The following is a 24,578-nucleotide window of genomic DNA, read 5'->3' on the forward strand; positions in this document are numbered from 1 at the left end:
ATTGTACCATTTATTCTCAATGAATAGTAAACTCGGTATATCAAGTGCCCGTTGAAATTCATTTTAAAGCGTCACAAAAAGGGTTCGTTCGCATAGCTGACGGACTACACAGTGACTTGGGAGTCAAAATTGGAATAATTTTTACATCGCCAATACTATAAGCACGTTGAAATATTGACTGAGTCATGTTCAAAGATATTAAATTCAAAATGGTGACTTGGGGAAAATATTCGATACCACTCGGATCTCCAATCCCCAATAAGTTTAGGGGCAGAAAGTGAGGGTATAGTCAGCCTTGAGGCTTGATGGGCAGGTCCAGAGGGCTGTGCCGCTACCTTCATCGTAAGCATAGGCATATGCTTTCGGACAATTTTTCTCTGCCAAAAAGGTAAATACCATTCCAGCTGGGGAAGTTGACGAAAACTTACTGAAGTAGCTGTAGTATGCAACTCCTGTTGCCCACCAAGACTAAGTCAGATAATAAAATCATTGCTTCGTAAGAATCAACGTTACCTGAAGATGGGCACGTCTCAGGGGTATTGTGACTTCCAGAACAGCAATTACCAGAGTTTCCTGATATCATTGCAGATTATAAGAACGGAAAATCGAGTTTAGTAATCCACAAATCTCACCTTGATTCCCATCAAGGTTGGCAAAGCAAGCCGACTTGCAGCCAACTGGGAATCCGGAAGCGTCGTACGGTCCTTTCAATGCAGCGGGGCCTAAGAGAAAATTTCCACGACAGTTCAGCACGTCCATTTCGATTCTTAAATAGGTCAAATCTATGAGCTTACAGTTCGGACCTAAGTCGACCGGGCAGTCAGCCACTGGGCATCCTTTATTGTTAGTAATCCTAAAGTCAGTGAGTCAGTTGCCACTTTCAGTCAGAAAGCTAGATTCGCCATGCTTACCTCATTGGAAGATTATAACCGTCAACCAGAGAGACTGAAAAAACTTATTATTGACTAGTCTCTTCTCGCATTTCGAATGCTTACCGTCGTAATAGTCCTTGTTCTCGGCGCCTTCCAAAGTCCATTCTGCAACAGTTGCAGGAGGAACACCCTACCCAAGCATTAGCAAATTGAAGTATAACTTAAACGGGGTATCGTCTTACAGTTCCGGTGCGAGAATTGCATTGGAGACCTCCATTACAGCCTCCTGTTATGCACGAGTTTGGTCCCGGGTTTTTGCTGAAATCGCAGTTACGTCTTCCCTGGGTTACTAATTAGACTTTGTGGACAATCAGGAATACTATGCATACATACCCAGATACGACCCGCCTTCCAATTGTCAGGTACCGTGAATGACACTTTGGTGTAAGGTTTCGCCTCCCATCTATGGTAAGTATTTCTGTGAGCGATTTTCTTTGAGGAAATATGTGAAGCATACCCTGTTGTGTACGAAGGAACATTCGGCGCGACGTTCAGGTCGGTAAAAATCTAACAAATAATATGATTAAATGGCGAAATGTTTCTGAACGAGGTATAGTACGAACTGCCGGCCTATATAAAGATGAAATTTCAATATATATCAAAAATAGAGTGTCTGATATCTTACCAAATTGTGAACGGGCATGCGTTGTAGACCTACATGATCGTTTAAATTAGATTAGGCTTCTTTAATCCCAGAAATACAACAAACAGTGAAGGTGCGAGCAGATGCCCCAATTGCAAAGGTTAAAGCAGTGGATATGAATGTCGCCTTCATGTCTGAGAGATTAGTGTGTGGAAGAAGAGTACGTTTTCCTTACTGAATCTCGCAGTTTGCTTGCCTCCTTTATAGAAGGCCGACACATCGATAGAACAAATCAAGACATTACTGCACAGGTAGTTCCACATCTTAGGACACCATGAGACCAACTTCATCCGCTGTCTTTACCCACGCGGCAGTTCTCGTGATATGACAAGCTTGTCGAGTCGAGCATATGTCAGTCAGTCAATTACTTGTAACGGTAAAGACAGTGCTGCACATGGTGCACGCTACATAGCGCCGAAGGAGCAGTTGGAGCCATCAGTAGACTTGCTACTTTCTCGGACCCATCTACGTCAACTGTCATCCCGAGCACCGACGATCCAAAGATATCAAAAGGAGATATCTAGTCATTTTGCGGTTCTACCATTTTTCAAACCTAACGCATTCTGCAAACGTTCGAAACAAACCCGTCTTTTCGAATTACATGAAGATACAATGAAATATTACTGTAGCCTGTGCGCACTTGCTGCATTACTCTGCCCTTCAAACCGGTCGTCATAATTGCTGTTTATTTTTAGCTTATGAAATAAGCGCCGACGACACTTTGTTACGCTGACACAAAATTCGAACCAGGGGATAAACAAATTTTCTCTAACTCTTCAACGATGCAAAATCCTATGGATCTGTTAGAATATCTGATACGACGGAGACATTAAATTTTGACCGTTGGACTCATCACACCCCTTTTTGGACAGTCACGGTGAGAGCAATGAAGAGCCGGTCCAATGCCTCGTGTCTCGTGTTTGCTCCAGGAATAACTCAAATCCCTCTGATTAATTGATTGAACTGCCCTAGAAATGTATAGTGTCTCAAAACTTGTAAGCAATGCTTTCCAATCAACCGCCGTCATCCGGTCGTGGTGGAGAAAACCCTCTGCTGATCTTCTTGGATGGAAACTTCCATTATTATGAGCCACACCGGACCCTCGCTTTTCATCGTCACTTCAAGGCAGCTGATATTATGCTAGTACACTGCGCGTGAATGCCCAAATTCAGAGACTACCATACGCCATACAAATCCATAGTTTGACCCCGTGCTTGGGCTTTCTAGCTCGTGATGTATAGATAATTGAGTCGGGGTATCATATCCCCATAGGTTAGTTATACACTATGCTTCGATAATGCGCGAACTTGATACGAGTCAAAACTTAAAATTCTCATCACTTGTTGTCATATCAGTCAAATTAGACTACTATGTAGCAATCCATCAGTTCTTTTGGTCTCGTCGCGCACCTACAATTCACCAGCATATACGCAGGAGTTGGACGCCTTTCGAGTAAAACTGATGCAATACCACGTTTGTACATGTTTTAAATCAACCGGGAGTGATATGATTTTCTTATCGCAGAGACAGCATCGATACGCGATATCCATATCTATCAAGACTCTACAAAGGATTTGAGTGCGACGAAGCGGCAAACAGATGGAAATTGTACTGGAAAGCGTTAGTGTGATCTTGGAGCATAGGGTACTATCCATTGTCCATTCCGTTCGGAGCTTCTTTCTATACACTAAGCCTTACTCGTTAAACGGATATTAGCATAACTAGATGTTCGAGCTGGAGACCGCCAGGCTTGGTAATCTGCACCCAGGCTATAAATAGTATGGTTAGCTCATATGTCGGTCCACATGACAGTACTGGATACAATGTATGGTCGAAAGCAACGTGTTCATTTTTATTCTGGTGGTATAAATCTCGAGAATAGCTATATTTGAACGCCTACGCTGGCGATAAATAACGACGAAAGACAGGTTTCCCCGAATGAGCGAAAATGGAAGTAACGATGATCAAGGGCAGAAGGTCAGAGTATAGTCGGCGTTCAGACCGGAGTCGCACGTCCAGAGCGCAGTACCGCTTGATTCGTCGAAGGCGTATGCGTAAGAGTTGGGGCAGTTTTGTTTGAAATAGCTGTAGAATTGGACACCTGAAATTTCATCCAAATCATCAGACAATTGCCCAAAAAGGAATGGATCAATACTTACCTGAGGGAGGACAAGTCGCGGGGGTATTATGTGAGCCAGAGCAGCAGTTGGCTGAGTTGGCTATTGGAAATGGATTAGCCTTTGAGTTAGGTATTTGAATGATACGATGCTTACTTGGGTTGCCATCCAAGTTAGCGACACAAGCACTCTTGCATCCTACAGGGAAGCCAGTAGAGTCGAATGGTCCCTTAAGCTGGGAAGGACCTACAAACATAATGAGTGTCAGATAATCGGGGCTATTACCGTGGCCGATAACGCACAATTCGGACCGAGGTCAACTGGGCAGTCAGCAACGGGGCATCCCACGTTGTTGGTGATCCTTGCGGGGAGATTGTACCCGTCAACGAGAGAGACTGCAAGAAACGTGTTCAGTATATGATTTGAAGCATGGATAAAATGGGTTCTCACTATCGTAGAAGTCACGGTTCCCGTCTCCCTCGAGAGTCCACTCTGCTACAGTGGCAGGCGGGACACCCTGGACCAAATATTAGCCAAACAGCTTATATGTATTTGATGGAAATACGCCTACGGTGCCGGTGTGAGGATCGCATTGCAAGCCACCATTGCAGCCGCCATCCAAGCACGAATTGGGACCGGGATTGGTTGCAAAGTTACAATCGCGGCGGGCCTATCATCGAACAAATGGTTAGGTGTTGGCTGAGATCTCGCATCAGGCAAATAGACTTACCCAGATACGACCAGCCTTCCAGTTATTCGGAACAGTAAAAGATACTTTAGTGAAAGAGGGTGCTTCCCATCTAGAGAGAATTATGATGTGAGTAAAACATCTACTATGTCATTTCGAAGTCATACCCAGTTTGGAAGTTTGGGACGTTCGGTGCAACGTTCAAATCGGTGAACATCTTAATCAATCATCAGAACATGATATTAAACTGCAATGATAGTAAAAACAAATTTACCGCAGGCCTGTAGATAGCAGAGAAATTTATCAGATGTATTCCTCTACAATAGGACATTGGTAGCCTACCAGATAGTGAAAGGGCAAGCATTGAAGACCTGTACCCGATCGAGCAACAGTCAGACGCATCTTTCAAGCACACCAAAAGACTACGAACGGTGAATGTTCGAGCAGCAGCCGACGAAATAAGGGCCGAAGCTCCGACAAGGTAAAAGCTCTTCATGGTAACAATTGACGCGTCGTTCTATGCAAGAAAAAGATGGGCTGGAGTTGAAAGTGCTGGAGACACACAACTAACAAACTACATTTCTCCGTCTTTTTATACGATTCTGCATACACCTCAGATGACAGAACTAGAGGATATAAGGAAATCTTGACATTGAAAATAGCGCGAGAGCTGGCAGCGAACGAGGTCAGCGTTCAAAGTTCCTTCGTCATTCACGCACGGAAAAACTTACCTGTCACTTTACTACTCGACATTCATTCCTATCTTCTTCCTTCATCACAAAATCATATGAGACGGGTGTGACTAAATGGACCATACAGCTGATAAAAGATGATTCGGACCACGATATCAACAATCTAGAACAGAAAACCCAAAAAAAAGTAACACTAGTAAAGTAGTAGGTGTCAACACTGCTCTAAAAGATAAAGAAACTCACAGGAGTAAAGAGCTCCACAAGCCGCATTGGCAAGGGCGAAAGCTCGCACAGTGAAACCTTAGTTACGACTAAAACTCAACCAAAGGTACTCACATGTTAACGCCGAAACGAGCAACGTCCGTGAATTGCTGCGCTCGTACAACAGCATCCACAAGGTCTTGAAGGAAATATCTCCTTCTCTTGATCGTAGCATGGGAACAAATGCGGCTGGAAAGGCAAGGATAGCAAGCCGAACAAAAAATTGCAAACGTGATGGAAATAAAAAAGAAGTTTTTTTGGCACGCTAATGGATAAGTTTCTTGCCGGATATCATAGCCCTTGAAATCTCTGCAATGTAAATAAGAAGATTTGAACGAAAACAGCAGCGGAAATAACAGCAAACGGAAAACGAACCCAAGTAAAGAGAGCCGTGATCCCCGCGGTCCACACGAAAAAGAATCCCAAACTAATCACGCGCACACTTTTGCAACATCGAACCCGGATGGCCACGACACTGCACCGCCTAAAAAATAACAAAATATACGCGTTTCCAAATAAAAAAAATCATCTGGTCATTACATGGTATAAAAAAGAACAGAGATCATTAGATGGCTCGTGAGGAGACTTGACAAGATTTTTTTCGGAGGGTCATATTGTCTTGTATGTATGGTAGGCGTTACACTAAAAAATTGTCCTTGCGCTGAGTAGAAAAGAAGTGGCCAAAAAAAGAAATGAGAAAAATCCAACGATAGCCGCCGTGGGGGGGAATGGAGGATGTAGAAAAAGCGGAGCTACCGAGTGATGTATATATATAAACGTGTAAGAGAGAGGGGCAACGGCGGGTGGAGGAGCACGAAGAAAAATATTGAGAAAGGTCCATGAGAAATCGCTGCAACCTCAAAGAATAATTAAAAGGCGTATTGATAGAAAGAGTTGATGAGCTTCAGGTGCAGTGATTGATCTATGAAGTTGGATTGATGTGTGTTGATGAAGGTTGGTCGTAAAAAAGATTAGAGGGTCCAAGAGTCCATTTACAGGCTGTTACAGAGGCTGCAGTTGAATTTTAGGGAATTGCGGAGAGTCGCGGCTAAAAAGTGCAGAGTAAACCGGGTCAGCAACGAAACAAATTGCAAAACGACGATGCAAAAGCCACCGCATGCTTACGTAAGGCGATGAGAACAACAAAGATGGCGAGTACGAGGACATAGACAATTCCATATTTTATGATCTGCGCAGTAAAGTTAACATCTGAACAGCTTCCGAGTTTTCCGCTGTAATATCAGCTGAGTAAAATATACTCACAATCCAGCGTCGTTGACGCTTCTGCTTGATGGAATACAGAGGAGCACGGATTTGTTTCGAGGGCCGTAGCCAGACTGTACGTGGCAAGTCAGCCAACAACATCCCCTTCAAAAAAACGACACTCACAAAGTAGGGTAGCATGTAGACGGTCAAAATAGGGTATCAGAATGGGAGGCGTCAACAAAAACAAGAGCATGTGTCCAAGAAGAAGATCCGAGCTCCACAACGACAGTTCAATGATCTTTACGATAAACTCTCGGGCGGGCTGGGACATCACATGCGAGCCCAATCCACGGCCGTACCATCTACCCGTCCACCACGCACGATTCGTTTCGTCGTGTTTGAATTCACGGGACAGGAAGACTGAGATGAGAATCTTGTGCACAGCTCGTTGGATAGCTATCACACAGATAAGGCCAAGGACAGCATGGCTGGCATCCCACGACTCGAGGAACCACTGTTGAATTGAAAAGAAGAAGAAAAAAAGAGAGAAATAAGATTGTTCAGAGAAGATCATTAAACGAATTTGAAAATGCAACGCACCAAAAACTCAAAGAAGCCGAGCATGCCGACAACACCCAAAACATGGGCAATGAACGCAATCACGGAGCCGAATTTTGAGAACATGGGGTCGAGCATGGGGCCTAGGAAGAGCGAGACCAGGAATAACACCAACAGGACAGCAGCATTCCAGACGATGGGACCGAGCGAGATGACCGCGATGCGAATCAGCGGGCTTGGGGGGAACTTGCCATTGGCATCCGGGAACGACTTGACGAACATGTACGCGATCACAAACAGGACGGCCATGACGATCGGGAATATGATCTCTGAAAAGATGACCGCTCGCCAGCTGGCACGGGGGACGTCGCCTGATAGCTTTTCGGATGGGTGGCCCAACTTCTTTTTCTTGTAACCGGTGATCATGGTTCGCGACAGGCGGCAGTATCCAATCCACGAATTGTTGTGTGAGCGTGAGTTACCGCGCATCATCCATCTCAAAAATTCACTGTAAAATAATAATAAAAACATACGTCATCAGTAACCACGAGGTTCATTTACACTCTTAAAAAGAACACAACATACCGGTAGTCGATGATGAAATCCGAGAACACAAACTGATGAGGGTTGAACCAGAACGGCGCGATGCACAGCGACATGACCGTAAACCAGAAATAAATGAGGTATGGCGTCCACAGCGTCAACGTCACATACAACAGCATGATCAAGGTCCTCATGCCCAGGTATATGCTTGGCCCAGCAAAGCGCGAGAACAAAATGTTGAAGTAGATTCTCGTCGTCGCGAACCCACGGCCGGTAGCAATGTATCGAGCACCACCAAATGTCAGATTGCTAAGAATGGAATGCGTGTAGATCTGGGTTGCAAACACCTCGAAGACGGGTGAGAGTGATGAAAATTGTTTGCATAAACGGAAAATGGCTTTCCACGTTCCACGCTCGACAAGTTCTGTGGTGGACAGCGGACATAAGTCAACATTACCCGAGTAGATTTTAAGCTATATTAACGAACCTTGGAGGAAAAGTGGCAAGAAGGCAATCATGAACACCAAGAAGATACTGATGATGCATCGGTGGATCCAAGAGAACACAGGGTCAAGGTTGTAACAGCCAGCCTGTCCACCCAAGAACTGTCCAGCCGCAGTATACTTGCAAATCTGCAGGTTCGAGTTCAACGTTCCAATGAACACCACTAAAATCACACACAAACAACAGATCAGCAACTACACAACCTCAAAAAGTGAAAAGAAAAAAACCACTCACTCGTCACAATGAACAGCTGCAACGACAGAATAACCAGCATATTGTTGATCTGGAATCCAGGATGGCCATAATAAAACGTCAAGAACCTATCAATAGGCAACTGTGTGCCCAAATAATAGTACTCCCGACTCAAAAACTGTTCTCCCATACCCGTCCCAATCTTCGTCTGGAAGTTCAAAATCGTACCAAAGCCCAAATCACGACCTTTACCGCACTGGTAGTACTCCGTATGCTTGATCACACCACCACGCCCGAACGCGTTCATGCCCGCGTAGATATCCTCGTTGAGATGCAATCCCTTTTGCGCCTTGGACACTCCGCCCCGCGTCGTCATGTACAGCGCGTTCAAGAAATCCGGGTGACCGTAATGCAACTTCCCGCCGATCCACGCCATAGACCGCGCAGAGAGCGTTCCAAACGTCTGCTCTTTACCAGCAGCCAGATCTCCCAGTATACCAATATTCTCCGAGAAAATGTATTCGCGCGCACCAACAATTGCAACGGGAGGCTTCTTGAAGTCCTTGTGGTTCCATTGACCGTACGGGCTCTGGTTCGACACCGCATACTCGTCAAACTCAGCCAACACATTCCTGATCTTAAGACACTCCTCGAGGTAATTATCCTGGTTCGCATCGATGAGCTGCAAATATTCGCCCCTATAAAAGATGATCGCGTGGTTCTGGTTGTCCGACTTTCCGTCTCCGAGGATAGGGTTCCCAGGCAGCTCGATACGGAATTTAGGCCGCCTCCTCCCCGTCTCAGGCACAAACTCGCTATGTCCATCAATCAACGACGAGAAAATCCGCGGGTCGCCACCTTCCCTGCGCGGCGGCTCCTCCTCCAAATACGCAATCTGTAAATCAGGATACGCGCGCAACAAAAACTCGGCATTCTCATGCTCCTCCTTGTTGAACTTGGAGAACCGCTGCATCGACACGACAAACTTGAACTTGCGCCTTGCCATCCTCTCAAGCTCTCGCTCAAGCTTATCCGTGTTACCGCCGAACTGCTGTACGACCTCGGGGTTCTCCACGCGGTAGAGCAGCTTGATCGCCTTGGAGTAGTTCATCATGCCAGAGACCGTCCTGTACAAAGTCTGCGCGCGGAGCGAAGCCCAGATACGCGTGCGCAGTGTGAATTCAGGGGCGGCGCTCTTGAATCCGATAAAGTAGAACGGCAAATCATCGACCTTAGACTGGCCCTTTTCGTCGTTCGCAAAGGGGTTGACGCCATTGAACATCGCCGACTCCTCCGCGAGGATCTTGGTATCCTTGACAAAATTCTCCCATTCGATCGGGTGCAACTGCTTCAGGTACTCGAGAAGCGTAACGCGGGTGTTCTGATCCTCTTCGCGAATGATCTCACGCAGCGAGAGCAAAGTCTGCAAAACGAAAAAAGAGACCACCGTGAGTACCAACAATCAACCGATGACATCACAGCTATTATCAAATACAGGCACCGAAAAAAAAGGTTCAACAATCAAACAACCGTCGTCGTCACCGACAAACACGACGATTGCTAATGGGCAAGTATGTCATCCCCATTACCGACGCATCTCGGAGAAACACAGGCATGTTTCACCACAAATCCACACAACGCAACCAACCAACAAGCAACCAAAAACAGCAAAAAAAGAAGACGCAGCACAAAAGAATCTCACAGACACACACCTTTTCACTGTAATGGGGCGTCAAGACCGTAAACGTAGGCATCGCATCAACCGGCAGAGGCGGCGGAATGTTCGTCGTCAGACTCTGCGCAAAGAACGAGATTCGTCTCTCCGCTTCGCTCCCAGCCGGGAAAAACTCGCCCTTGAAGCCCTTGTCGTTTTGTGCCGTGAAGAATGGCGGCGCACGCAACGACCGCCGTCCGCCCGCGCCAGTGTCAACTTGGTGATAAAGCAGCTTTTGCACATGGTCGATAGAGAGCAGATGTTCGCGGTACATGGAAATGATGATTGCATTCCAAATTTGCGAGACGAGAACCTGCAGAACCATAGAGTCAATAATGAGAATTAGGTACATAAAAAAGACGCACCTTGGGTTTGTACTTGACCTCCATATCCTGAGTAGCCAAAAGCTTTGCATATATCCGCTTGGGTAGTCTGGTATAGATATCCTTCCAGGGAGTCCAGATCGAAAGTCCGAGCGTAAACGAGCGCGCGATACTGTACACCGTATTCCAAATGATATACCACAAAAACGTGTCCAAGAAGAACAAAGCCAGATCCATGATATACATAATCGTCAACGTGAACGCTGCCTGATTAGTGCACAGCGAATTGCCAAACAACTTGTCCGAGCACCCTTGAACCTTCATGCCCACCATCACCTGGATCGGTTTGCCAAAAGATGTGCTCAAGAAAAAGTAGGATTCCACAAACTTGCACCCGAACACCAATATCCACAAAAATATCGAGCCGATGCGGTTTTGCTTGCCCAATTGCGGGTAACTCGCTGTAAACGTCTGGCTCGCAAGGTACTTTCTTGATTTGCCCGCAACCCTGTCGCCGAACATCCTGCCAGACGGCATGATCGCAAACAGCACCGTCGCAATGACCGAAATGAAGAACTGAACGATGCCCAAAATAAGCGCCAGCTGCCCGCCAGTGCCGTTATGCTCTACAATGGCAATGTAAACCGTGGGACCGGAAGTAAGACCTAGCGTGATGAATAAGAAAATGAGACGTCGAGTAAGATGTGATGTGTTGTTCCAGGTCGTGGGGATGTACGAGAATTCGGCGATGGTGGCAAGAATCATGATGATGGTGGCAACGGCACCTCCCAAGGCGACAGCGGACCACGTCATGGCAGGCGACGAGCGCCCCTCTACGCGATATACATTCGGTGAATTGAACGAAGTGTAGAAGTAGAACATAGCTATGTGGATGACCCAGATGCGGTTGAAGTTGACAAGGAGATGGCCTATAGAGCGTTTTTCTGAGTATGTCTTGAAGAAGGCGCGGTTCCAGTCTATCCGGTCGAACTTCATGAACCGTTGGGCAGGAGGTAGGTCGACGAGTCGTGTCTAGAAAGAGGGATGAGATGTAGTATCGTCCTGCGGCCCTTGTTAGACACGTACCTTGTCGTTGAGGACTATTCTCGCAATGCCTTCTGGGTACCAAAACAGTTGATTCACATCGTCATACCCAATGATATCCTGGTGGTCTCGTTCTCTCCGCACAAACTTTCCATCTACGACCTCATAACCCTGATCACGAATGAATCTGTACAAAGGCTTCGTGACCGCTCGGAGATACAGACCCTCGGGTACTGGCTCAACGCGATTCTGGCATTCGGGTGATCGGTAATAATCGTCTGCACATTTGAAGATGAAACACAGGGCTTCGGGACAGAACCGGACTTGGGCGGCTTCACCCCAACAAAGTAGGTAGAGAGCAATCTGCCGCAGTCGATCATATTGGCTCATGCTGTTCATTGCCTCCCGCCAGCGATCCAATGCCGTGTTGAGAGACTTTTCGTGAGGCTGACGCTTGCCGCCCCGCTTTGACTTGAGGCGATTGAGGCCGGGATTCTGGGTTTGGCCAATGGCATCATCGAGGTCGAGTTGAGCGGCGAAATACCACTTCCGATAGTTGGCATTGTGACCGCCAATATAGTCGGCGTGGAGGGTGAGCAGGGCCTGATTTGGAGACATTCTGGATGCTCTGCTATCGAGCAGCTGCATCAAAAAATCGAACTAGAGCATGGAAAAGAGATGAGTTGTGTCCATGTCGCGAGACAAAAGGAGTGATGATGGGAGACTCAGAGGAAGTAGCCAAGCACAAAAGGCTTGGCAGCGTTCAACCAACACAGGGAGGGGGTAAATTGGACGTACCATATTCCTCATCGAATCCCTCTGAAAACCGAACTTTTGTGTGAGATCAAGAAAAATGTCCTCTATTTCCTCCTTTGAGAGAGGGATCTGGCGCTCTGCGCTCCACGCGGGATAAGCCTCCCGCGAGCCGGCCGGTCCACCGTACTCCATGAAGGTTGGTGTTGAAGAATCGGGATAGCCCATGCGACTGCCTGGAGGGGGGCCGAGGGACTCTGAGGAAGGGGCCGGCCGCTGACCATAGACATCAGGGTCTGAATCTGTGTCGGGGAGGGCTGATGGAGCGGAAAAAGGATATAAGCAATAAAAAAGATAGAGAAAAAGAGGGACCGCGCACGATAGTCGTAGTTTCCATGCTCGTAGTCATTGACCGCGGGATTGCTGGTGTCTGAGTTGTATGTCTCCCGATAATCGCGCCTGCCGCCAAACTCAACATGGTCCGAGTCATTATCGTAATAGCGTCGCTGAGAATTGAAGGGGTCCTGTGAATGAGCGTCTAGAGAGGGCGAGGAGGAGGGATATCCCTCCTGACTAGTAGGCCCTGGACGAGCAGGCATCTGCTGCGGGGGACGGGAGGGACAGTGAGTTGGGAGGGTGTGGGTGTGGTAGACAGCGAAATGACGAAACACGAGTAAACCTCAGCCCACCACATTCAACCCCCGACACCGGCAAATCCCGGCTCTTCTCCTTTTCTGCGGCTGTTCGTTTGCCCATCGCCAAGCGGCTCGAACAGACGCGGTGTATCACACTCACAATCACTGCGGCCTCGCCTCTCCGCCCACTGCGTCCTATTAATAGTCCTCACTGCCAGCAGAGTTGCGCTGCCCCGACCTCCCCCCGCCCTATAGTCATCCTCGTTCTTCAGTACGTACAGATCGCCTCAATGCTGTAAATGCGCGGAGATGGCGGTGATAATCAGCGCCGCGCCCCTAACATGTTATGACTTTCAAACGAAACACAAGGTCATTGTATGCCACCTTCATTCAATCTCAAACTGCACTTCACCCATCCATCCGTATCCTTCGGCGAGCCAAACTTACATACTCTCCAGCGGGGAGACTGACATGCGCACGACATACGTCTGCCTTGGCAGATATGCTATCACTGACACCATGTTCTAGGGCGGTCATGCGACCTTTCTCTAGTTCAGTAGCGATCGAGCTTCAAAAACTAAACCCAAAAGCCTCCTTCAACATTTAATATCTGCACACCCACTCTTTTGTCGGTCATTTGTCGATTCACTCCGGAGCCTTCGGCGGTTTCTTCGTTCTCAATGGAATTGAACGAGCTTCCATTTGTCAATGGAAGAACCATGATGAAACTCGATGCTGGCCAGCTAAGCAGTATCATGGCCTGTATGCATTTCAGCCTTACAAAGTAATCAATTTTTAGCATTTGTTCAGCACCACGAGTGTCTGATGGTTTTGACGTCATCAATGGGAGCACATTGGTAACTATAGAATATGCGATATTGCAACAATGATTGATTGACGTAGTTATAATATAAAAGTTAGGGGGCAATGCTTGCAGTCAGTAAAAATTTCTTACTCTATGTCTGGACTTGTGAGTGTGTAGATGGGATTGACGAGTTAACTTTTTGGGAGACGTTTTTACCGCTTCCATCCAGAATCAGGCCAAATCTGCATAGTGGGCCAGGAAATTAAAGGGATTTCCCTCAATAATTAGTCGAAATGTACGCCTGTACGGAAATTTGGGACAGAAATCGAGGGGAAAGCGGCAGACCTGCTTGCTCTTGCCACGTAGTACCAGCAACATCTTACTTTGCGGTATTTGATTTTCCACCTTGTCGTGTACAGTCCATACAGGTAAAATTCTTCTCTCAAGTTAACATTGCCCTCCAATTTTCCATTGAATTAAATACTTACGCAATGGTATCCCATCGCCTGCAGTACAATTTAACAAAATCAGCTTTCGGCTAGCAACACATCGACCAATGCTTACTGGGTGTAAAAACTGTTATGGCCATGCAACCGACCCACCTCACGAATTGCACACCCTTTCCGACCAGCCATGCACCACACTGACCGGTACTTCATGCGACGCTTGCAGATCGATAATAACCATCGAAGCGGAGATCCTCGACGCACAGGCTGCACTATTGCGTCTCATAGAGCGCCATCGCACAGCGCGCGAAGAGATGAACATGTCCCACAGCTCAATACATCAACGCATCCCCCCAGAAATATTGTCATCGATCTTCCGATTCTGTATTCCAAACAATATGGAGGACAACATGTTGCAGCATTTATCTACGCCACGTCGGGTTGAAACGTGCATGCCATATATTCTAGGATCTGTCTGTAGAACATGGCGCAGCATTGCTTGGTCAACACCACGCCTGTGGAACCAGGTCTACTTGCGTTTCAACTCCGAGAAAAACGCATTGCAATCCGAACTCTTAGAGAAATGGCTCAGTCGGACAGGCGATCTACCTCTGAGAATATATGCAGATTGTATCGTAAAGCACAGTAGGCAAAGAACGTATAGGCAAAGAACGTCGAAGGAGGAGATTCCGCAAATGGATATCATCAGTCGGTACTCTTCGCGATGGGAAGATTTATACCTCTGTCTTCCAGCCGAATGTCTCGATAGCTTGCATGCACATAGCGGGACACCTCTTCTACGGACGCTTCTTCTGAGACCCTGCGTGGATTATAAAAACGTCAAATGGCAGATGCCCCATACTACGCCGCGGAACCTATTCCTGGATCTTCGATATATGTACGATGCACAGATCTTGCATTTGGGTCATTATTCATTCAACGTTGATTGGGACATGATAACGGAACTGCACATAGAAACCAATATGCCGATCATGATTGAATTCGCGATGAACGCTGAAAACCTGCGATCTCTCGAGATCACAAACCCTTCCAGTTATATAGAACCTGATACTACAGGAGACGATGCACCGTACCCTCATGACCCATTACGATTCGAGGAGCCTTTGCTCAGTCATTCCAATATCCAGCAATTCAAATACCGTTGTCTATCCAACCACCCCAATCATTTTATGACGTTCGACTTTCCTGCTGCGGTAAAGGTTCACATTGATATAACAAACGCACCAATCGACGAGCCAAGCGGGATCGCAAAATTAATAAGCTCACTGGGCCACTCACCCTGTCTGACATGGCTAACCCTGAATATCGGAATGTACGCCGATGGCGATATCGACCTTGTCCATATATTACATGCTGCGCCTTCTTTAGAATTTCTGACTCTCAACTACATCCACCATTCGAATTTAGAATTTAATCTTCCAAAGCAGCTGCGCAATACCGCTGTCGCCAATCCCAACCAATTTCTTCCAAAATTACGGGAGATATCATGTACTCTTGGACTAAAAACTATCCATTGGACAGACCTACTCATGGTTTTTGGCCGCCTTGAAGAGATTAACGACCCAGGACGACGGCCGCTTACATCTGTCGTGTACGTTGTGTCTAACCGGAGCAGTAACCTCCGCGATGAGGATATAGGTCCAAGTCCCAATGAAGTCAGGACCATGACTCCTTACCTTCGATCCCTAAAAACGGCCAATCTACATCTCGAAGCTCGTCTCGACTCTAATAAGAACTTGCTGCCATGGGCGCTTATTGAACAGGTGGAAAGCATGGCTTCCTGAACCTAAAGCGAACATCTATGAAAGAAAATAATGATACTAGCTATTAAAATATGTATGCATCGTATTGTACTAATTTATTTGTACCAACCTTGTAACGCATCTTGCCATCATAATAGGCTTCGAGAACGTGGCGAGCGAGGAACTTAAAAATACAAGTTCAAGTTAATGCTCGGCCGATTAGTAATACCGAAGAACATCGATCAAGTACCACCCGTGACTTCAGTTCACAAACTTACTGATAACGATAGTATAACGACGCTCCTGCTTCTACTCTGACTTTGACCGTTATCTGCCCATAACAATTCTTACAGCCCGTACTTGAGGAGATTTATTTGCACGACACCATCTTTGGCCCCTCTTTGTAAAACACTCGTCAAAATCATGCTTACTTCATGCAAACACTGCAGTGGCCGCGGGACAGAGCCGTTACCGCCCAATGCGCAGGATTTACACGCACTGCAGAACCAGCCGTGCAGAACCCACGATGGAAATACATGTAATGCATGTAGAGCGATGATCTCACTGGAGGCTAAAATTCTCGATGCGCAAGCAGCACTTTTGCAGCTGCTCAACCTCCATCGCGACCTCCGCGAAGAAATGAACCAAGCACACAGCCTTATAAACCAACGCTTGGCTCCCGAGTTACTGTCTTCAATCTTCCAGTGCTGTATTGATGACAATATAGAGGATGGGATGTCATCTTCGGGCGTCAAAATTGATATACGCGCGCCTTATACTTTGGCAGCTGTTTGCAAGGCTTGGCGTAGCATTGCTTTGTCGACTCCAAACCTTTGGAATAAGGTGTTTATTACAATCGACCAGAACAATGATGTCCCACTACAGGCACAACTGCTAAGGGAGTGGCTTAGTCGCTCAGGCGACCTTCCTCTTAAAATATGCACAAAATACAACAGGAACGCTCTCTATCCCGGGCCCCATGATGAGAATGACGCGTTCGCGGAAACTCCGATCCTAGACATCATCAACCAATATTCTTCGCGATGGCAGGATTTATATTTCACTGTTTCCGCTGCGTTTCTCAAGAGGTTGCGAGCACCCAACGGCACACCGCTCCTTCGCACGGTTTCCCTATATCCCCAACAGTGGTTCCGAGATTGCAAATGGCAGCTGAACCATGCAACACCGCAAAATCTATACCTAAACCTTTCGAAAATATCTCATGAACTAGAGAACACCACAGACAATATGTTCAACGTCGACTGGAGCGCCGTCACACGGCTAGTGTCAACCGACTTCCCTAGGGTACTCCAACACGGAATACGGCAAGCTTCGAACTTGCAATACCTCGAAATCATAATCCCGAGCCAAACGACGCCAGCCGGCGACGAAGTGTTGCAAGGAATTTCTATCACTAATTCGAACGTTAAGGAATTCACATATCAGTGTCGTGGGGAGCCGAAGCTCATGTCATTCGACTTACCTGCAGCCCAAATGTGGCATATGAAATTAAACATGCTAACCACCCAAGCGGGAATCGATAGCTTCAAAGCTTCATTAGAGCGCTCGCCTTGTTTGACACATCTAACCATATATATTATGGCGTTAAAGGATAAACTTATCCACATTCTACACAGTGTACCATCTTTACAGTCCCTAACCATCGAGGGAACATTCCTATCGTTTGGGCAGGAGGATGGACTTTTCGCGCATCTGTGCAAAACTGCCACCACGAACCCAGCTCATTTTCTTCCAAATTTACGGATGATTTCATGCCACGCTCGTGCAAGAAACACCTCATGGACCAACTTACCACTCGTATTTGGTCCTCTTGGAGAACTCACTAACCCTGCACGACGCCCTCTGACATCTTTCGTCGTTCTTGTTTTTGGTAGCTATCAGGATCCTGAAGGTCCCATACCAGCGTCATGCATTGACCCGACCTTAATACCTCAGCTTAAATCCCTTAAAGACGCCAAATTAAACCTCGAAGTTCGTCACCGGCGGTCAAACAGGAACCTGCTACCATGGCCGCTCAATGAACAGTAATATAAAGGGGACAGTAAATGTAAAATAATAGGCCTTGAAGCTTGATCGATCACTTTTATGACTCACAATAGACCGCAATATGATTGGGCACCAAAGTGCATGAATGGGTTAAGCACTGTGACCGCATACTACAATGACTGCGAATACATTCGACAACGGTACAGTGAGATAAATTGAACATGCAGAAAAAAAAATCCTGCATCAATCTTGGTTGTTATAGCTGACGTGCTTCTGACTTGCACGAGCCCTTCAGTTCGAAAATATGACGAGAGAGTGCAAGCTGCTTGCTCGCTTCTTGAGATGAAGGCATAGGCGTGGCCGGGACGGTCGATCGATGTCGAATTACTGAAAACTACCTCACGGTGGAAGGTCAGACAAAAATGACCGACGACAGTAAACAGGTATTGAAATACCTGGTTCAGTAATCTTGAGAGACGTTCATGTTTGTAATGTGTTACCCTCCTTTGGGAGCATTACCGCCACCACCACCACCACCACCACCACCACCCCCACCACCTCCGCCACCGCCGCCGCCGCGACCTCTTCCGCCTCCACGACCACGACGTCCGCCGCCGCGTGATGCACTTCCACCGGAAGTGGATGGTCCAGCTGGAACTTCTGGCAATACAACAACTCCCGCAGGCCCTTCTTTCCGTACAACAGGAGGAACATCTGCACGTTGCAAAATGCTGGGCACTTTAACTTGAGGTGCTTCTCCACTAGCACCACCTCCCCCTCCTCCGCCACCACGACCACGTCGCGATTTCCTTGGAGAATGCGGAGGTGCCGGTGTTGGTGTTGGTGATGGAGATGGTTTTTCATTATCCGAACCGTCTATCCTAGCAAATGTAGGCGCCGCTGAAGCACCGGCGCTTGATCCTCCTTCTTTCGTTTCTTTATCTTTATCTTTCTCTCTTTCCTTCTCGCGTTTCTTCCTTTCGGTAGCGGCCACAGCGAGCCCGGCCACTCCGCTCAATGCAGCCTCAAATTGGCGGGACCCTAGACCAAGGACAGGACGTGTGCGCCGGGGAGGAGCAGTGGTGGCGGTGGTGGTAGGTGTTGCTGGCGAGGCTGTCTGGTTGGTGTCAGCAGAGGCAGAGGGCGGGACAGCGATGGTGGGTGGAGCACGGCTCTCCTTTTCCTGCTTGGCGGCAGGAGGGGGCCGCGGTGCGCGTGGTGGTTTGGCCGGTTTCGCTGTGGACTGCCCTGCAGCAGGGGTATTGCTGCTTGCGTTGTTTGCATTTGGAGCATTCTTCCCTTGACCAGACGCTTTGGACGCTTTGGACTCTGCGTTTCCAGATGGACCTGCGCCCTTCTTGGAACCCTTCTTCGTTGAAGCTGAAGCTGCTGGCGCAGATTCAGAAGGCTTGCTAGGTGGAGGTGCCGCATTTGTTTTCTTCTTTTCCTCTTTCCTGGAGAGGATATTCTGGTAGTGGGCGTGGTTGCGTAGTATAGCTTCTTTATCCCTGTTGGCGCTCTTCTCTGCTTTGAGGGCTTCCAGAAGGGGTGTTGTTTTCGGTGGAGGGGGTGGCTGAGAGGAAGCAACTAGAGAGCGATGAGCATATGCGCATAAAGGAGGTGAGTTGCCTACTAAGCGATTCCAACGATACAGGTTCCTGGTTCTCAGATGCTTTGAGAGATTCGAGGAATGATATGTAATCTTCGTCTATGCAACCACGGTTAAACGTGATATAAAGCGAGGGTTTGAAGATATACCTTTCTCAATAGTCGCATTACGATTGTCTGGCTTCCGCTTATCAGAAGGTATTTTGGGGTATGGCGCAAATTCCACCACGGCTTGTGACTCGTTCCCTAGAAATTATCTGAGTATATAGATCTCCTGGAGATGAATAAGTAGATGCTGTTACCGGCTTTATCTCTGAATACATGACCGTCGTACTCTTTGCTGAAAAGAGCCAGCTGATCCTCCGTTCTGAATGCAATATATGCGCGAGATGGCACGTTCTCCTTGTTTAATCTGTCCAGATATCAAAACCAGCCGATACGACAATCAAAGTAAGGGAGTCAGCGCACTTTTTACGCAGTTTCCCTGGATAATATATCTTCCAGCTGGCTGTATCCTCAGTGACCCAGGGCTGCACGCTTTGCCAGAAAACATCTTCGGGAAGATTGGGCGGCAATCGTCGAACTACGGTCTTGAGACGCTCAGATGCTAGAGGAAGCGAGCCTTTGCGTTCTTTATCCTTTTCCTTCTTCGGTTTTGAAGACTTGGCGGGCGTGGGGGCCGCGGACATGAGCTTGGTCGCTGTCGAGTGCGTTGAGGAGAACGGATGTAATCAATCCCTCATTGGTTCACTGGCGGGTCCTGAGACGGCACTCCGGCGAGACATGTGACCGAGTCTGAGTTTGAAATGACATTCTCATTTAAAAGCCAATTTTCACGGCTGTTCTTCGTTGTCCTGTCATCGACGCGTTGCTTTCTTTTTACGTGGTGAGTGTCTACTTCTTTCCTATGATCTTTTCTTTTCTACCTCCATGAGAACGATGAATACAAAATCACATTATCAAGCTCAACAGTCTTAGGGATTTATCCCACTGCTGATCCCATTCTGCAATGCTGACACCACTTATCTTTATCTTTGTATATGCTTTTTCGTTGTTCTAACTTCATCTTTGCCACAGATATACCACGGCAATTGTGTTTATGGTTTCTTCGTTATGATGTACTCCGCTTGTCTCTGTCTCGACCACAGAGTCACTTTCCCCTCGATTCTGCGAAACGACGTGCATTGCACACAGAGAGTCAACCGCCGCTCTACATGGCTGATTACGAACAGAGTAGACTTGTGTACACTTTACATTGCAATGCAAATATTCCTACGTCGTCCAAATTTATTACCCCCTACTTGTGTATTGGCGCAAATCCTGTCTGCCCAATGTTTCCAAGTCTAGTTTGGACTTCCTTGCTTGTACTTGGTAACTTGGTTCTTCACAACAGCACAGAACAGTTTCATCGGTGAATTCAGTGAAGTCATTGAACATTTCATTTGAATATTTTCAATCAACTGCATTTATTGATCGTGAGAATATGTTATCTTACCTAATACGAACAATGAGCAAAGAGTGCCAGCGTCAGTCATTCTCTACGAGATACACTCATCCGACTACTATGCCGCCGAAATCAAAGAAGGGCAAAAAGGCCTCCACAAAGAAGGTTGTAGAAGATACCACACCCCCTGTGGAAACAGAAACCCCCGTGGACGACGATGCGATGCAAACAGACCAACCCGAACCCGAACCATCCACATCAACATCACTCGCCGACACAGCTGCTTCGCTCGTTGAGACTTCGGAGCAAGTTGTGGCACATGCAGTAGAAGCTATCAAGGAAAAGGTTGTGGATGTTGCGGAAGCTGCTGAAGAGTTTGTGGAGGATATGACAATGGGTGATGCGGAGGAGAGCAATGCTGCTGGTTCAAGCAAATCCGGGGATGTAACACCTGCGGAGCCAGAAGTAGAGGAAAAGGTAGAGAAGAAGAAAATGACGCTTGAAGAACGGAAAGCCAAGCTGGATCAACTGCGGAAAAAGATGGTGTGTCTTATAACGTTTCTCTCACTTTCTCGTGCGGCGACGAATCGTTGATTATGTTTCTTCCCACCGTAGGCTGCTTCATCGAAAGCCAACCGCACGGCACTTGTAGAAGAATCAGCAAAAGCCAAAGTAACTGCTCGTGAAGCCGCACGACTAGAAAGGCAGAGGAAGCTAGCAGAAACATTGCGTTTGAAGGCTGATGCGGAGGAAAGAGGCGAGGATGTGGAACGACAGAAGAACTGGGAATACACTATTGAAGAGAATGACGAATGGGAAAAGAAGCTAGCCCGCAAAAAGCGGAGAGCAGACTTCGAGTTTCATGGTACGTCCTTGACATTTACTGGTGCTCTAGTACATGCCCTAATGCGGTGATGCGGTCTTTTTCCTATAAGATGACGCCCATGCTGCTCGAAGACGGTATAAGAAAGATTTGGACCATATTAAGCCCGACCTTGTTGCCTACAACCAACAGAAGGCTATTGCTATGGGCCAGAATGCAGGTGCTCTCGTAGGCTTTGATCCAAGCTCGGGATCATCATCCGAGGTGGCTATCAGCCAGGAACAAAGACTGGCTGCGGAGAACTTGTACAGGGATGCCAATACTCTCATCTATGGCGATAACAAGCCTTCAGAGGATGCTATTGACAGAGTGGTTAGCAAAATCAACAAAGAGTGTGTACTGCCGTTACTGTTTCTTTTGTTTTGGGGTTTAACTTTATTCTTCGCATCAAGTATCGACAAGAAGGGCAAGTTTTCCCGCAAGCGTCTCAACGAGGAGGAGGGCGATATCACATATATCAACGAGCACAATCGTGTATTCAACAAAAAGGTGTGTACTTTATAAACGTAACCCTCTTATCGAATACCTAACGTATCTTTTTCAAGATTGCTCGTTACTACGACAAATACACCTCCGAGATTCGTGCAAGTTTCGAACGTGGAACTGCCCTTTAAATGCGCCCCCTTCGGCCTCTGGATGGCATTCACTCAATTTCCCGAGGGGTTCTACAGTCGCCTACTTTTTCACAACTCTGCATATCAGCGCACATTTTCTCATTGTATCACTAATTTAACGTTCTGTAATACTGTACATGAAGACATGCACCCGATGAAGACTATCCGGATCCAATTTCTTCATTCTTCCATATCACTCCGCCAAACCCGCATACAAGGTCTCCTCGAACCTTGCAAAAATCTTAAATACGTCTCTATCTGGCATTGGAATTACCTGTGTCCCAAACACTGTAGCTATACCCGTAGATGGGTCAATATGGAAAAAGGTATGCGCCCACCCCCACCCTACCCCACCAAAAATGAGAAATCAAGTTGACTTGAAAGATACATAAAGAAGACAAGCACGTACAAAACCCTGAACCTTTCTTTCTTCTGCCAGGCCAATCGGTGGCCGTCACACCGATGGCGGTTCCCCACTGCGCAACCGCGTCCCTGGGCATGGAAGGATCTAACATCAAGAGGCGGCTGAGCATGTTAGACGCGGTTTCGTGCAGGGATGGTTCGAAGATTGATTGTACACTCTCGGCGCTTATGATCCCGTTTGTTATCTTTCCCGCTTTTTAGCAAAAGTCACATCAGAGGTTGTAGGTGATTGATTCGGAGGGTGGATTGTTCACGCACATTTGATCCGGAGTAAATGGCGCAGGAGGTTCAAGTAACCTTTTAGTGAGGCGTATAAACCGTCTCCTCCCATATGGCAAGCCACTGTGGCGTGGATTCATGAACGTCAGTGTTGAATCATTTCTCTGGAAGAAGCGATACCTTTGGATGGATCTTGTTCGATTATCCTCGACTGGTTGTTCCACCGTTCAAACTGTCCGCCACGTCGGTATGTAAGATCCACCAGTTTCTCTTTGATTTCAGGTGTGAGATAGAATGATGCAGTTATGTCGAGAGGCTTGAATACGTTGTCTTGTCTGGACATGACATATTGCTGTCAGAACGTGATCTTGTAAATGATGCCACCTCAGGCATAACGTACAAGTATTTCTCCAAGGTTTGCCCAGTTATTTTCTCGATCATGAAACCGAGGATATCAGATCCCCAACCATTGGCCCCTGCGGGAACAATGATGCTCAGCAAACAGGAAATAGCGTCAGTTTTCTGGGACATTAAATTACAATTCTCTCCGGGTTCGAATAGAACAGGAATGCCTGGTAGGTCTCCCTACGCACAATTAAAATCATTTTGGATATAAACGGAAGACTTGGGTACACATTCAAGCAAGCTCTGACCTTGATAATAGATATGAATCGAGAAACCGGGTCATCTAAATCATGCGATGTAAGCCGCGTTTAGGAGATCGGGTCGGACTTCTTTGGATGGGTAGTAGAGTCCACAGGTATAATCCAGGAGATGCTTATAACGCATGACGGTCTTCGTTGGTTTATACGTCAAAACTTCAGCCATTTGGTTCTCAATGATGACAAGGTCGGAGAATTCGGGTAGATAGTCAGATACTGGGGTCTCGAGGGTTATTTTTTCTTGTTCGAGAAGTTGGAGGGCGGCAATCTGAACGGCGAAAGAAAGTTGATCACTGAGGGTTGCAAGTAACTCTGATAAATATGGATGGACATACGTGAACTATCAACTTGGTTTGACTACACATCCAAAATACACTATCCTCTTATATTCTCCCGCTATTTTCTTCGTTGACGACGTTATATCCCCAAGTTTTTAAATACAGCTCTTGATCCACAGAGGTTACTCCGAAAAGAAATCCAGGGATATTTTTCTCCAGTACAACTTGATCCTAAGATATACATGTTAAGAGAGCTATCAGTATTTTAATTAACGAAGCACACCGCCAGTTTGTTTAGGGACTCCTCGCCCTCGACGGATAAATGAACCATCTTATCAAATGCAAACGAGAGGGGAAAAGGTTAAAATGATAGAGTACCATTTAATAGACTGGTAGCTACTTCACACAGCTGCCATCAGAAAGCCAACATTAGCTATTTCTATGTACGAGAAACAAGCTAACTACTGACAAGGTTCCCAAATTACTTCAAGCTATGCGGTCTATTTTAGCTGACTTGTTGGAACAATGTTGATGCAATGCGTAGGTTTGTTGCAAACGTTACAGGGCTCATCGCTTGCTACAGATTCAATGAGTTGCTACGTGAAATTTGTTCGACAGTGC

General features: G+C 46.9%; 8 protein-coding genes across 8 annotated transcripts; 3 read left to right on the top strand and 5 right to left on the bottom strand.

The window, feature by feature from the left end:
- Nucleotides 1–264: 264 nt before the first annotated feature.
- Nucleotides 265–1,707, bottom strand: JR316_0013151 (Thaumatin-like protein 1; the record flags this gene model as incomplete). Its single annotated transcript, XM_047898763.1, has 13 exons — nt 265–377; nt 429–452; nt 514–573; nt 633–722; nt 795–853; nt 912–945; nt 996–1,062; nt 1,115–1,213; nt 1,266–1,335; nt 1,390–1,439; nt 1,496–1,502; nt 1,558–1,586; nt 1,642–1,707. The coding sequence occupies 13 exons, from the start codon at nt 1,705–1,707 to the stop codon at nt 265–267; spliced, it is 768 nt and encodes a 255-aa protein (XP_047742311.1).
- Nucleotides 1,708–3,539: 1,832 nt separating this feature from the next.
- JR316_0013152 (Pathogenesis-related thaumatin-like protein 3.5) lies at nt 3,540–5,342 on the bottom strand (the record flags this gene model as incomplete). The annotated part of the gene is made up of 12 exons (XM_047898764.1): nt 3,540–3,676; nt 3,735–3,794; nt 3,849–3,938; nt 3,995–4,087; nt 4,143–4,209; nt 4,264–4,362; nt 4,423–4,492; nt 4,548–4,597; nt 4,655–4,661; nt 4,723–4,751; nt 4,811–4,897; nt 5,316–5,342. The coding sequence occupies 12 exons, from the start codon at nt 5,340–5,342 to the stop codon at nt 3,540–3,542; spliced, it is 816 nt and encodes a 271-aa protein (XP_047742312.1).
- Nucleotides 5,343–6,325: 983 nt separating this feature from the next.
- On the bottom strand, nt 6,326–12,769 carry JR316_0013153 (1,3-beta-D-glucan synthase; the record flags this gene model as incomplete). Its single annotated transcript, XM_047898765.1, has 13 exons — nt 6,326–6,381; nt 6,459–6,522; nt 6,597–6,670; nt 6,723–7,053; nt 7,140–7,605; nt 7,683–8,064; nt 8,128–8,307; nt 8,379–9,759; nt 10,049–10,363; nt 10,416–11,405; nt 11,460–12,077; nt 12,216–12,487; nt 12,550–12,769. 13 exons carry the CDS (start codon nt 12,767–12,769, stop codon nt 6,326–6,328), a joined length of 5,349 nt encoding a protein of 1,782 aa, XP_047742313.1.
- A 1,397-nt stretch (nt 12,770–14,166) lies between these two features.
- JR316_0013154 (uncharacterized protein) lies at nt 14,167–15,861 on the top strand (the record flags this gene model as incomplete). The annotated part of the gene is made up of 1 exon (XM_047898766.1): nt 14,167–15,861. The coding sequence occupies one exon, from the start codon at nt 14,167–14,169 to the stop codon at nt 15,859–15,861; it is 1,695 nt and encodes a 564-aa protein (XP_047742314.1).
- Nucleotides 15,862–16,242: 381 nt separating this feature from the next.
- On the top strand, nt 16,243–17,868 carry JR316_0013155 (uncharacterized protein; the record flags this gene model as incomplete). Its single annotated transcript, XM_047898767.1, has 1 exon — nt 16,243–17,868. The coding sequence occupies one exon, from the start codon at nt 16,243–16,245 to the stop codon at nt 17,866–17,868; it is 1,626 nt and encodes a 541-aa protein (XP_047742315.1).
- Nucleotides 17,869–18,322: 454 nt separating this feature from the next.
- On the bottom strand, nt 18,323–20,123 carry JR316_0013156 (Regulator of nonsense transcripts 3A; the record flags this gene model as incomplete). The annotated part of the gene is made up of 5 exons (XM_047898768.1): nt 18,323–19,413; nt 19,460–19,534; nt 19,585–19,680; nt 19,737–19,846; nt 19,903–20,123. The coding sequence occupies 5 exons, from the start codon at nt 20,121–20,123 to the stop codon at nt 18,323–18,325; spliced, it is 1,593 nt and encodes a 530-aa protein (XP_047742316.1).
- An 875-nt stretch (nt 20,124–20,998) lies between these two features.
- JR316_0013157 (Pre-mRNA-splicing factor syf2) lies at nt 20,999–22,375 on the top strand (the record flags this gene model as incomplete). Its single annotated transcript, XM_047898769.1, has 5 exons — nt 20,999–21,421; nt 21,494–21,743; nt 21,814–22,093; nt 22,154–22,250; nt 22,307–22,375. The coding sequence occupies 5 exons, from the start codon at nt 20,999–21,001 to the stop codon at nt 22,373–22,375; spliced, it is 1,119 nt and encodes a 372-aa protein (XP_047742317.1).
- A 193-nt stretch (nt 22,376–22,568) lies between these two features.
- On the bottom strand, nt 22,569–24,288 carry JR316_0013158 (carboxylate methylbutanoyltransferase mlcH; the record flags this gene model as incomplete). Its single annotated transcript, XM_047898770.1, has 9 exons — nt 22,569–22,720; nt 22,785–22,991; nt 23,057–23,140; nt 23,198–23,352; nt 23,418–23,493; nt 23,557–23,602; nt 23,750–23,947; nt 24,093–24,188; nt 24,241–24,288. 9 exons carry the CDS (start codon nt 24,286–24,288, stop codon nt 22,569–22,571), a joined length of 1,062 nt encoding a protein of 353 aa, XP_047742318.1.
- Nucleotides 24,289–24,578: the final 290 nt, after the last annotated feature.

This window comes from Psilocybe cubensis, chromosome 13 (genome assembly GCF_017499595.1).
Source record: "Psilocybe cubensis strain MGC-MH-2018 chromosome 13, whole genome shotgun sequence".
Lineage (NCBI taxonomy): Eukaryota > Fungi > Basidiomycota > Agaricomycetes > Agaricales > Agrocybaceae > Psilocybe > Psilocybe cubensis.